The sequence below is a fragment of the Canis aureus genome, chromosome 22 (genome assembly GCF_053574225.1).
Source record: "Canis aureus isolate CA01 chromosome 22, VMU_Caureus_v.1.0, whole genome shotgun sequence".
NCBI lineage: Eukaryota > Metazoa > Chordata > Mammalia > Carnivora > Canidae > Canis > Canis aureus.
In genome coordinates this window covers 6,686,803-6,699,392 of record NC_135632.1, presented here as the reverse complement: position 1 = coordinate 6,699,392, position 12,590 = coordinate 6,686,803, and the positions used below count along the sequence as shown (strand labels likewise).

At 41.2% G+C, this 12,590-nt stretch overlaps 2 protein-coding genes across 9 annotated transcripts in view; one reads left to right on the top strand and one right to left on the bottom strand.

The window, feature by feature from the left end:
* MED12L (mediator complex subunit 12L) overlaps nt 1-12,590 on the top strand; it is a 323,065-nt gene that overhangs the window by 215,707 nt on the left and 94,768 nt on the right. The gene's annotated exons all lie outside the window — the stretch shown is intronic.
* P2RY13 (purinergic receptor P2Y13) lies at nt 3,781-7,163 on the bottom strand. 2 transcript variants are annotated; one of them, XM_077864700.1, is made up of 2 exons: nt 7,074-7,163; nt 3,781-6,580 (listed from the first exon to the last, which is right to left on the bottom strand). In XM_077864700.1, exon 2 carries the CDS (start codon nt 6,563-6,565, stop codon nt 5,564-5,566), a length of 1,002 nt encoding a protein of 333 aa, XP_077720826.1. In that variant the 5' UTR covers nt 6,566-6,580; nt 7,074-7,163; the 3' UTR covers nt 3,781-5,563. The 2 variants fall into 2 exon arrangements, with proteins under 2 accessions (XP_077720826.1, XP_077720825.1); XM_077864699.1 differs by having other exon boundaries at nt 3,781-6,583; nt 7,074-7,160.

Here is a 12,590-nt window from a genome sequence, read left to right as displayed (position 1 = left end):
ACAAGCCAAGACCATGTAATTCTTCATTTCAGAAACCTTCCATGGCTCATGGAGAAGCCTATACAGTCCACACAGCATCCAAGAGTTCTGCTGTAGGGTCCCATCCTCCATTCCCAGGCTCATCTTCTCCATTCACGCGCACCAGCCTCTGGCCCCCATGGCTCCTTGTGCTCCAGCCTTAGCTCTGTCCCCACTCCTAGCCGAGCCTTTTTCTTTTAAATATTTTTTTTTCAATTTTTATTTATTTATGATAGTCACAGAGAGAGAGAGAGAGGCAGAGACATAGGCCGAGGGAGAAGCAGGCTCCATGCACCGGGAGCCCGATGTGGGATTCGATCCCGGGTCTCCAGGATCGCGCCCTGGGCCAAAGGCAGGCGCCAAACCGCTGCGCCACCCAGGGATCCCGCCGAGCCCTTTTCTAAACTGCTTATGGCCTGGCAGCGTCTCCTTTTGCATACTGTGGCCTTCTTCCAGGTCCAGCTCCCGTTGTCCTCGCCTGCACGCCCATCCTCATTTTCTCCATTTGGAGTTAGCTACCTTTTCCTCTCAGTTTTTTATGGTGAGTTCGTTATGTCTCGCGTACTGTTTCCACAATTGGATTCGTTGTGGGATGCGTGCCTCACCATTGTGCGCTTCCGGGGAGGCGGAGGGCCCTGCGTCGAAGGCCTGACTCCCCCAGGGAACCTGGGAGCCCACTCATTGGGATCGTCTTCTCTCACAAAATCTCGAGTGCTGCAGGGACTCTTAGCGACTCTTGGGGTCTAACTATTCAAACCCCTGAGATTGCAGACTCGTTTGTGTTGAGACCTCTCCCTTCCTCTTCAGGAGCCACTTCCTTGCTATCTTCACCACCGGGTATGATGTCAACCCTTGAGGAAATTGTCCTGATGGTGTAGCAGAGCCATTGAGGCATTGGGCCTGAGGCCACCTGCCTGGGTTTTAGCCCCAGCCCTTCCCAGCTTGCTGGCACGTCCTGCACACCATGGCAAAGGTATCTTTCTGCTTGTGTCTCAGTTTTCTTTTTACGTTGCCCTCAACAGGAAGCTCTGTGGTATCTATTCTCATAAGGTTGAAGTGAGAAATAGAAAGGTGATAGTCCTTGAAGAGCACACAGCATGGCACCTGGCACATAGCAAGCGTCCAGTAATGAGTGCTTGCTGCCTCTCTGAGGTCCTGGAAGGTTCTCATTCACTTTGAGGTCAGAGCTAATTACCTGGCAGCACCTGGGCTAGTTAAGGCCCACACATGCATGTTTTGTTTTTGTGGAGTTAGGGAGTGTGGAGGTGGCTACGGAAGTTTTGAAAAGAGCAGGAAATAAAGGAGACTGGATTTATGATTTCCCTTGAGAACATTAGAATATCTGAGGTTGTAAATAATAGTGGTGAAGAATATGGGCTCAGAAGCTAGTCTGAGTTACAGCCCTAGACCTGCTGTGTATATGCTGTGTGATCTCCATGCAAGTTGCTTAAGTTCTCCGTTTCTCAACATCTTTATCTCTAAGATGGAGATCACAATAGCACTTCATTGGCTTCCTGGGATTAAGTGGAACAATCTATTGAAAGCTCTTGGTACACTTGCCTAATATTTAGTGACTAGTAAGTACTGCGTGCTGCTTTGGACGTCATCCACTTCTGCTGTTGCTACTAGCCAGCAACCTTGGGCCCTTAATCCCCCCTGTGCAAACAGTTGGCACAGAGTAGTAGAAACCCTGTAAGTTGGGCATGAACTTTCCAGGTAGCCACGTCCTCACCATTGTCTGTCACCTTACATCTGCCCTGTTCCCTGAGTAACAATTTTGTCTGTCTCCTGTTGATAGATTCCACTCCTGTGCATTCATGTCCAAGAAAGCTGTCCTGGGAACCAATCTTTAAGTCCATACGAACCTCAGGGAACATTTATTACAGTAGTTCTTAATGTGTGGTCCAGAACCATAGCATCAGTATCCTCTGGCAACCTGTTCTCAGGCCTCACCCCGGACCTCCTGAATCAGAAACTCTGGGAGTGGGCCTAGCAATCTGTGTCGTAGCCGTGTCATAAGAATCCCTCTGGCTTATCCTGATACCTGCTACAGTTTGATGACTACTGATTTAACACGTGTTCTTTTTTTTTTTTTTTTTTAAAGATTTTATTTATTTATTCATGATAGTCACACAGAGAGAGAGAGAGGCAGAGACACAGGCAGAGGGAGAAGCAGGCTCCATGCACCGGGAGCCCGATGTGGGACTCGATCCCGGGTCTCCAGGATCGCGCCCTGGGCCAAAGGCAGGCGCCAAACCGCTGCGCCACCCAGGGATCCCATTTAACACGTGTTCTATAGTTGTATTGCTTACATCCAGTAAAAATAGTTATATTTAACTTTTTACAAAAACCCTTATTTGTGTTGTGAGCTCACACAGATTATATTAAAGCTAACTCCACCACCCCTTTTGCTCTCTTGTTTCTTATCATTAATGGCGATGCTCTAGTATCTCATTCTAGAAGTCTTGTAGGATTTAGGATTGGTGATTGCTATTTGAATTTGGGAAAAGAATTTGGGAAATTCTTTTCAAATAGCTGCGCTGCACTCTGTAAATGTGATTTTAAGGTTCTCTAATATGCCCACTCTCTAAATTCTTCATAGATTATTTCACTCTGCACATCACGTACTGGGCCTTTGACTATAATGTTACTATAATAGAATTAAATGTTTGTATTTAGGGAGGGCATAATTTTTGAAATTTTATCTTGAAAGATCTTTTTTGTTTGTTTGTTTGTTTTTACAGATTTTATTTATTGGAGTAAGAGAGGGTACTCGCAGGGGGAGGGGCAGAAGGAGAAGGAGAAGCAGACTCCTCGCTAAGGAGGGAGCCCGACATGGGGCTTGATTCCAGGACCCTGAGATTATGACCTGAGAGCTGAAGGCAGATACTTACTGACTAAGCCACCCAGGTGCCCCTTGAAGGATCTTTTTTTAAAAAAATTGTATTATTGGGACCCCTGGGTGGCTCAGTGGTTGAGCATCTGCCTTCGGCCCAGGGTGTGATCTCTGTGTCTCATGAATAAATAAATAAAATTTTTTAAAAAAATTGTATTATCAAGATGTAGTTACTTACAGTACAGTATTAGAGTCTACATTGCCGTATTTAAAGGCGATGTGGATTTAGCGACATCTCTAATGGTTACCATGATTTCATTCCTTCAGAAAACAAAAATCAGACGTTGAGTGTTTTCTTTTTTTTTTTTTTAATTTTTATTTATTTATGATAGTCACACAGAGAGAGAGGGAGAGAGAGAGAGAGAGGCAGAGACACAGGCAGAGGGAGAAGCAGGCTCCATGCACCGGGAGCCCGACGTGGGATTTGATCCAAGGTCTCCAGGATCGCGCCCTGAGCCAAAGGCAGGCGCTAAACCGCTGCACCACCCAGGGATCCCCATTGAGTGTTTTCTAGAAGAGTTTTGGACAGTATAATATGCTGCAGTTACAAATTTTACTTAATTAACTAAAACCAACAGCACACAGCTAGAGCATTTTGTATCTATAGCTTTAAAACTGAAATGTTGATAGACATTAGCCCCAAAGCTGTACATGTACTGTTTAGTAATCCTGCTTTCTTCATGTTCATTTAGTAGCAAACCCGAGAATACCCCCACTTCCCAGGCTCCTGGGTACATATTATAGGAAGTCAGCCAAAAAGAGCTTGAGTTTTTCATAAATTTATCTCATCTGTTGAAAATAAAAATATCAGTGAGAATTGGCTTCCCCTTTGCTTTTCTAGTATGTAAAAATAAAACCAGTCTGGATTATTTTACCAAATATTTATTGATTGCACAACGAGACAATCTCTGCTCTCAAAAATATACATAAATTATCAAAAGTGTAGATACATGTGTGGGCAAGTAATTACAAAGCAATGTAAATACAATAATTGAGGGGTGGCGACAGACTGATGAGGGGGTGATGGGGCTTGACATGGTGGTGGGAGATCGGCCAGTTGAGATTTCATAGACCAAGTGATGGCACCTTAGGGTTTCATGGATGGGTAAGAGTTTTGCTCGTGGGTCAGGAGGAAATTAATGTGTGCAGTGAGTGGCACCGGAGCACAAAGGAGCAAGGCATGTTCTGACAGTTACAAATGTACTTAAGAGTGGAACGTTCCAGGAATGGAAGAGCAGTTAGGAGACAAGGCCAAAAAGGTGGGCAAGTTCCAGGGCCTTCAGGGCCTTTGAGAACGTAAGAAGCCTGGGTTTCACCTTATAGTGATCATGTTGCAGCCAGAGGCACATTTACCGATCATGACTATTACTTTCTACATTTTCTCTAGAAGATCTAAATCTGTGTCCACAATCCTAGAGAGCCACATTTTAGTTGTGTGTGTTTTTTTTTTTGTTTGTTTGTTTTTTAAGCACAGAGGGATTCAGGAAGAAATGTGGAGGGAGGTAAGTACGCACAGGTTACCAGTCCTTTGCAGAATTTCCCTAGGATGGATGCTATTGATCTTGTGTCAGCAGTTCCCTCTCTAAATGTTCCAAGAATGACACAACAATGACATATTCTATTTCAAACATTTGCAATTGATGGTCTGCAGGGAGTAATGTGGGAGGTACCAAGAAAACATGACCTGTTTTCCATCCTTAAAAAATGTTCTCTTTCTTAAAGAATCCTCACCATCTTTTGGGAATGGGGTCAGGAGGATTGCAGACTAGCGAGGGGACGTCTGCCACGAGGGCCCCAGCACACACCCAAACAATGGGAGAAGTAATTTTCAGAGAGAACAGAGGTTGTGTTCTCGGAAGGCCTTGCTGAGGAGGTGGCACGTTCAACCACCATTAGAGTATTTGCCGGGTAGAGGGAGAATTCCAAAGATCAGTTCTGGGTTCTTGCCTTTAAATTGTACACACTTAAGACCTTTGCAAAGGACTACAGTGTGACATCTTACGTGGCTTAATAATGGTCTCATGCCTCGTATGGAGTACTGAAGTCATTTCAGTGGTCTTGAGTCTGGAAGAGGCTCTGTACAGGGAGAAACTCCTTCATCCAGGCTTTCTCAGGGTTTATGGCCTATTTCAACTCCTCAGATGCTTCATATCTCCATCCCTTTCAGCCATGAGCCTCAGCTTTCATATCAATGGATTTTTGAGATTTTTTGTTTTGCTTTTAAACAGCAAGTATTAACTGTTGTCGGACACGAAAGCGGTAGTGTTGTTTGAATTATGTATGTGAAAGAATGGGAAGAGGGTGTTTTGCAAGGGAGGGTCCTAGTAATTCACATTTATCTATATAATGTTTTGCGAAATCTTAAGTGAATGTTCTCTAAAAGATGCCCTCTTGTGGCCACTTGCATTCAGCTGGATTCTCTGACTAATGCTTCATTCTGCTCGTAAATCAATCAGTCCATGTGACTGATTTATTCAAATCAGGGAATTCAAATTTATCATATAATCCTTTCTATAAACCAGGGGAATAAAATGGAAGAAAGCATTTGTCCCATCCATTTTTCTCTCATTGTTTAAACTTGATTTCCAAGCTTAATTATCTTTTGAAGTCTTAACCCTTCCATAGAAGGTACCCATGCTAAAATTCTCATCAACTTAGAGTCATATTGTCTGTCTGAATAGTATGATTTTCTTGGGATGATGCTGTGGTTATTCTCCCTCTCAGACACGGTAGCCTTTCTGTGAATTTTTTACATAAGAATATGTATATTAAGGGGTCCATGCAAATGTTAGTTGCTGCTAAAAAGAGAGTTGTTTCTTTGACTAGAAACAGTAGGTTTTGCAACCTGCATTCAGTCTTACTGTTGGTTTGACTGTGAGTATATGGAACTCTGGCAAAATGAAACGGAGCGAAACACACAAAGAATACAGCCACGACAACAAATACTTTACCTTCCAGCTTTGTGTTGTGTTTGCGGTCCTTACTTCTGGTCTTTCTATAAGAGTCGTATACCTTTTTTGCAATCACTACGTAAAACAGAAACATTAGAATGAAGACAGTCCAGAAAATGAACTGGCATATATAGTTCACCACTCCATGCCATTTCAGCCCCAGGGGACCCTTCAAGGAGGCACACTTTTTCACAGATGAGGGCGTCGCTTCCTTGTTGCTCAAGATGATGTTTGGCAGAGAGATGAGGAACAAAAGGAGCCAGACAAGGGCCGAGGCCATTTTTGCAAAAACCGGTTTTTGTACAAAAAATTTCCCAAAAGGCCTGATGATCTTGAGGAATCTGTCAAAGGCGATGAAGCCTAGCAGTATGATGCCCACGTACATGGTCTCGTAGAAGATGACAGCCGAGAAACGACACACGAAGGCTCTGAGTTGCCAGGGTCCAAGGTGGGAGTCAGAGAGGATTTTAAATGGAAGCATGAGCGTCATTACCAGGTCGGCCACCAAGGTGTTTTTGAGGTAGACAATGAAGGTGGAGGAGCTGGGGATGTGCAGGAACACCCACAGCGCCAGAGTGTTCAACAGGATGCCGGTGAAGAACACAACCGTGTAGACGGCCGGGAACACCAGCTGTGCTATCCGCGTGTCCCTGGGGCACCGCTCTGACCCGTTGACGCCCTTGACCCCCGTGGTGTTCATGGTGTCCAGTGTCAGCTGCTGCAAACACACACACACACACACACACACACACACACACACAAACACACACACACACACACAAGCAAGAAGTAGTTCATGATCGCAAAGGGCTGCTTTTAAAAACAGGCTTCAGGTGTGTAGTGTGTTAACCCCCCACATTCATTCATCACATTCAGTGAGCCAGCTGAAAAGGCACAGGTTGTTTGTAGCCTAAATTTTTCTTTCTAAATTTTTGGTACTTGTAACAGTACCATGATTTTTACACCCTTATGAAACCCAAATAACAGGTTCTGTCTCTTTTATAAGTCCTACTTTTAACATGGCAGTGAAATAAGACCCATTTAAGAAGTAATACTTCACGTCAGGTTGCTGCACACTGTGTCATTCCTCATGCTCATAATCTATGGTTTCTAGAATATCTGCCTTAAAGCGTGGTCCCCTCCCCTCCCCCGTGAACATGGTCTATCTTTGATAAGCAAGCCCACTCGTAATAAAAGTTGAAATTCACCTTTGTTTGGGAGGATCCTGAGCTCAGTGTCTTCTGATTGAGGCAGTCCTTTAGTTTAGTCCACGGAGAGCCTGTGAAGCAAGTATTGTTCTGCTTTCTTATACTGAATTTCCTTCCTCATTTTCACGTGTGTAATGTGATCAATTAGAACATCTTCATATTCAAATCTTTGCAGATTTTCTAATAAGCCTCTTTTATTTCAAATTTAGGTGCTGTTAATCTGTGACTTGAATGAATTAGCTTAGTAGCAGTTATCTTTATATTTTCTCATCTGATAACTCATTGTGGCCGTTTATCTTTTCTGTATACACAGTCAATGAAATTTTTGAGTGCCTCTTGTGTATGATAATAGGTGGCAGAAAAATAAAGAAATTAGCCCCCAAATTACAACCACATAGGAGAGTAAGAGTGGACTCTAAAATCAGAGTTCCCATCTGCACCGTTGTATCCTGCTTTTTCCGGGAATTTGCGTTCAGAAGGATGATCTTTTTATTTTTCCATTCATCTTAGTCTTTAGGGGTCTCTATCTCAGGAAGATAGGCTGACATATTTTCTAAGAGTTAAGGGCTGTTAGACCCAGATTTGAGGGATTAGCATCCTAGATGCAACAATTATTGGGTGCTAGGTAGTAGACAAGTGATTTAATGGCTCTCTGCCTCAGTTTCCTCATCTGTGTAACGGATTTAAGGTCAGTACATTACATCATAGCATTATTGAGAACATAGAACGAGTGTCTAGAATAGTGCTGGGTATATATGGAGTGCGAAAACACATCTCGCCCCTTGCCACAGTGGTGAGTGAACTGCAGGTTTAAATGAGATAATTTCCCTCGTTAGAGACCATTTTGGAAGCCTCTCTGTATTTCATGTTGTACGCAAAGTGCCAAAGACTCAAGGAATTCCATCAGTCAGCTTTGGGCCCAAGCCTGTAAAAACGTGTCCTTTCAAACTTCAAGTTCGAGAGAGCGTAGTTGCCGCATTGTGTGAGGACAGCTGCCCGTGAATAGAGTCCTTTTCCCCAGGTAGGTAAAGGCAAAGAGGAAATTAGGAGACCTTGTGAGGGGAATGTGGAGTTCTCCGTGGTGAGTTTCACTTCATAGTTTTTATGGAACGTTTCACCACAGAGTCTGACCAGGCTGTGGGGTTAGGTTGATGGACGATCTTGGGATGGCTTGGTTCGGGACTTTGAGAAGAAAACTTTCATGTCCCACTGGATGTTTTCAAACATGAGGCAGTAGGATGCCTGACAATTTTACTGGAACTACCCGATATGGCACAGTTTTTAAAAGGAATATATATTTGACTCAGAATAAATTCTTTCTTGGAACTACAGATGCTGGATTTCATCAATGTGATGAAACAGAATTTAAACATCTTTTTGCTTGCTTCAGTAGAGGAAAAATACCAAACTATTTTTACCTTTCAAGGAGAAGTATTTGACCTACATAATCAAGTATGGATTTCCTGAAATCTCCAAAACCATTATCTCGATAGAGGTTTTGGAATAGTTTCAGTTCAAATAAGGAAATGCTGTACAAGATAATTTCATAACGTGAAAACTGGAAATCACTTTTTGGTCAACTTTCAAAATGTCCAAGTGTGGGAAACTTTCAAAAGAGGAACTGACTTACCGGTGCCCGTTTCTAAACTAATGGAAGTGTATTCTTTCAAATGTAGCAAGTTTCCAAATGTTTGGGCATACTGAATATCCAACAGGCCACACGTTCCTGTTTGTCCATATGCTTAACATGTATTATTGGCTTTCCTTTGGTTCATAGCAATGCTGATTCCGTGTGTTTGGGGGTAGTGGGAGGGAGAGTCTCTTGCCTTCGTTGGCATGCCTGAGAGCCTGCCTAGCAGAGCAAGCGGTTAGGAGCACTGTCTCGGGAGCCAGAGTGCCTGGCTTCCATTTCTTGTTGCAGCTCTTACTTTTCTTGTGACCTTGTGCAAGTTCTTTATGTTTTCTATGTCACTGTTGCCTCCGCCTTACAATGAAAATACATATCAGTATCTGCTTTGTTGGGTTGTTAAGGAAATGAAATGACTGGAGCTTCACCACGTGCAGAGATTAATGCATGTCTCATGGTAGGTATTAGTATGTCCCTTGTTAAATGAAGTTAAAAGAAAAGTGGAGTATCATGGGTACTTTTGGAGATAGCTCACAAAAGACAGGTGGGGGGGGGTGATGAAAGCTGAAATAAAACATCCCAGGGATTAGAAGCTTGCCAGTTGGGAATAAACTGAATTTTAAATCCCATGTATAGTTACTTGATCTTAGCCAAAAGGGGCCGAGAAGCAATAAATCCTATATATGGTTAAAACCAATAAAGTCAATACAGCTAGTGATGATACTGCTCTAAGTGATAATATGATCTTATTTCTTTCTCAACAAAAATCCTCAGAGATCGATCCCATTTTACAGATAAGAAAGTTGAGGCACAGTAGTTATGCAGTTTGGCAAAATCGTGCACCCCAAGCCCACTTTAAACCCACACAGTCTGGTTCAGAGGCCGTACTCAGAGCGTGCCTCACGCTCCCAACTGTCAGAAACCACAAATAGGGTGACCTGGAATTGTTTAGTAGATTCTAGAGTATTTGAGCTGGGTATTCCTGATTGATGAGTGAGAAGTAGCTATCAACTTTAAAGTTTAGTGGATTTGTGAAACTTCCTTTCCTTAAGACGAAGTATGTGATTGAAAACAAATTGGTACCAAGTGGTATGATCCAGAGAGAATGAAAGGACATACACTGAATGCTCATGGATATTAGAAGCCTGCCAAATGCCAGTAAATTATTTTTCCATTTGTAGTCTCTTTTGGGATTTTCCTTTGGATCGGTGTTAACAGTCTAAAGGTTCCTGTTGATGTGGCTAACCAGTACCATCTAAACAATATGAGGAAGTGTTTGTTTTCATTTGGAATGAAAGTCATAGTAGGAACTACAAAAAGAACCTTTTACTTCTCATCAGATCATACATAGGATGGTACTTTCTCAGATGATATGAAATAGTTGTTTTTTTTTTTTTTTTTGAAATTGTTATAAAAATTCCACACGGGACTAACTGAAAGTGGAAAAAATAAAATAAGTTTTGTTGTTTAACATTAAATGTAGAAGTATCTATAAATAGAACCGGTATTAGAAAATCTCTACATATAACTGGAAGGAGGCAATAAATTCATACTATTGCCTGAAACATACAAATATCTAGTTTCATCTTTTTATTATAAAAGGAAAGCAAGTTTGAAGAATTCGAATATAAGCATGTGTGTAGTAGAAAGTTAATCCCCCTCTTGCATATGCATACCAGTGTGTGCATATATATATATATTTACATTTATTGCCATATCAGATTTTTGTTTCCTTTTCATGTTAGTCCATGAAGATATGCTAATTTTTTAAAAAAGTTATGCTATATAAAGTTATGCTATATAATTTTTAAAAGCTATGCTATATAAAGTTATCATAGTTTGGTTAAGCCATTACTGACTGGCATTTCAATTTTTTTTCTTCCGAATTTTTCTCCATTAAAAACAGTACTATAGGACACATATATCCATCTATCTTTGTGTAGTTGTTTCAACGTATTTGCAGAAAATTTCCTAGAAGTGGTATTGCTGGACCAAAGCTGTGCATCAGAATGTTGAATGGTATTTTCAAGTAGCTTTCCAGAACACTTGTACCAATTTACAGTCTCACAGAGTGGGATTCTTCCAACACTGTCATAAAAATCTTTTAGGGACACCTGGGTGGTTCAGTTAAGGGTCTGCTTTCTCCTTAGGTTATGATCCATGATCCCAGAATCCTGGGGTCCCGTCAGGCTTCCCTGATCAGCATCTGCTTCTCCCTCTCCCTCTGCCCCTTGCCCTCTCTCCCTCCACTGCTTGTGCTCTCTATCTCAAATAAATAAAATCTATTAAAAAAATCTTTTAAAGCAATTCTAAACTTACAGGTGAAAAAAATCCATGTAATGTAAATGTATTTGCTTATTAGAGTATATATTTTTCATATTTTTATTGCCCATTTGTATTTCTCCTGGAAACTGATTTTTTTTTTACGTTCTTTTCCCATTAAAAACTAAAATCAGGCTGTTTCTCTTTATTTACTGACTTGTGTGTTTCTACATATTTAATTCCAACTGGTATCCGTGTAATCTGACTTCGGGTATTAGCATTCAGCAGTGATCACCTAGTGCAGACACCGGAATCTGTAGTTGTTTTCTGTACAAAGCTGCTGAAACAACTAGATGCATGAATAGAGGGTTCTTTTTATGTATATTTTCTCCTTGTTTTCAGAGTTCTAGTCCAGGGTTAGTCAGTCAATCTTCTTTTCTAAAGAGCCACTTAGTAAATATTTAGGTTTTGCTGCCATACAGTCTTCATCACAATACAACTACTCAACCCCGTTGTTGTAGCAAGAAACCAACCACGGATTAAAACTGGGTGGACGTGGCTGTGTTCTAATAAACCTACTATGGATCCGAAACTTGAATTTCATATGACTTTTATACAGCATGAAATTTTCTTCTAACGTTTTTTCCTGTTGATATTTGAAAATGTGAAAACCATTCTTAGGTTGCAGGCTATAAAAAACGGGGTGGACTAGGTTTGGCTTGTAGGCTATTGTTTGTCACACGTGCTTTAGACCGTTTCTATAAAAAGCCACTTTGAAAAACTGCCACTAACCTGCAGACTTAGGACTTGTTAGCTACTAAGACTATTGTAGACCTGAGTCTATGAAATTTGGCTTCACTTTCTTTTAAGTTATTATGAAATCTGAGATTTATTGTGTATATTAAATTTCCTAAACCTGGAAACGTGAGTACTCTGTGTAAATACTGGTGTCTCAATCTGTCTTGAATGGATTCAAGTTGATGTTTGATACAGGAGTGTATGCTGTCTCACATCGTTAAATAAGGAATTCCCAACCAATTGTGATTTAGGGCTTAATGTAAATTTTTCATATTATTTATAAAAGCAGGCAATTCCAGACACTTTACAGTTATTTTACAAAAACACTATAATACCATGAGCGTTTCTGGTTTTTTCTTTCTCTTGTGGAAATCATCCTCTCCATGGATTTAGTTTAACCCAAAGGGAAAGATTATTTGGGAAAGTCTTTGCCCACTCTGCAGTCTTCCAGCAGTTCATGTGGTCATGGCACTGTTGTGTCCGTTTTAACCAACTCTTTACCCCCTGACTCCGAACTGCTGAGGGTGGATCTGACCTTCATTTTTCCCATATGCTTTTTGGTTTGGGGGAGTATATAATTAAATTAAGGGTTCCCTGTTTCACTATTACCTTTATATAATTTTTTTTTTGATGCTTGCACACAGACAAATACAGTATTTCAAACTATAGTGTCCTTTTGTTTCCACGTACTCCACTTGAGTAGGTGCCTTTGCTGTGAACGCACATTTTTTTACAAGATTTTATTTATTTATTTATTCATGAGAGACAGAGAGAGAGAGAGAGAGAGAGAGGCAGAGAATGGTATTAGAATGTCATAAAAATAACTTTTA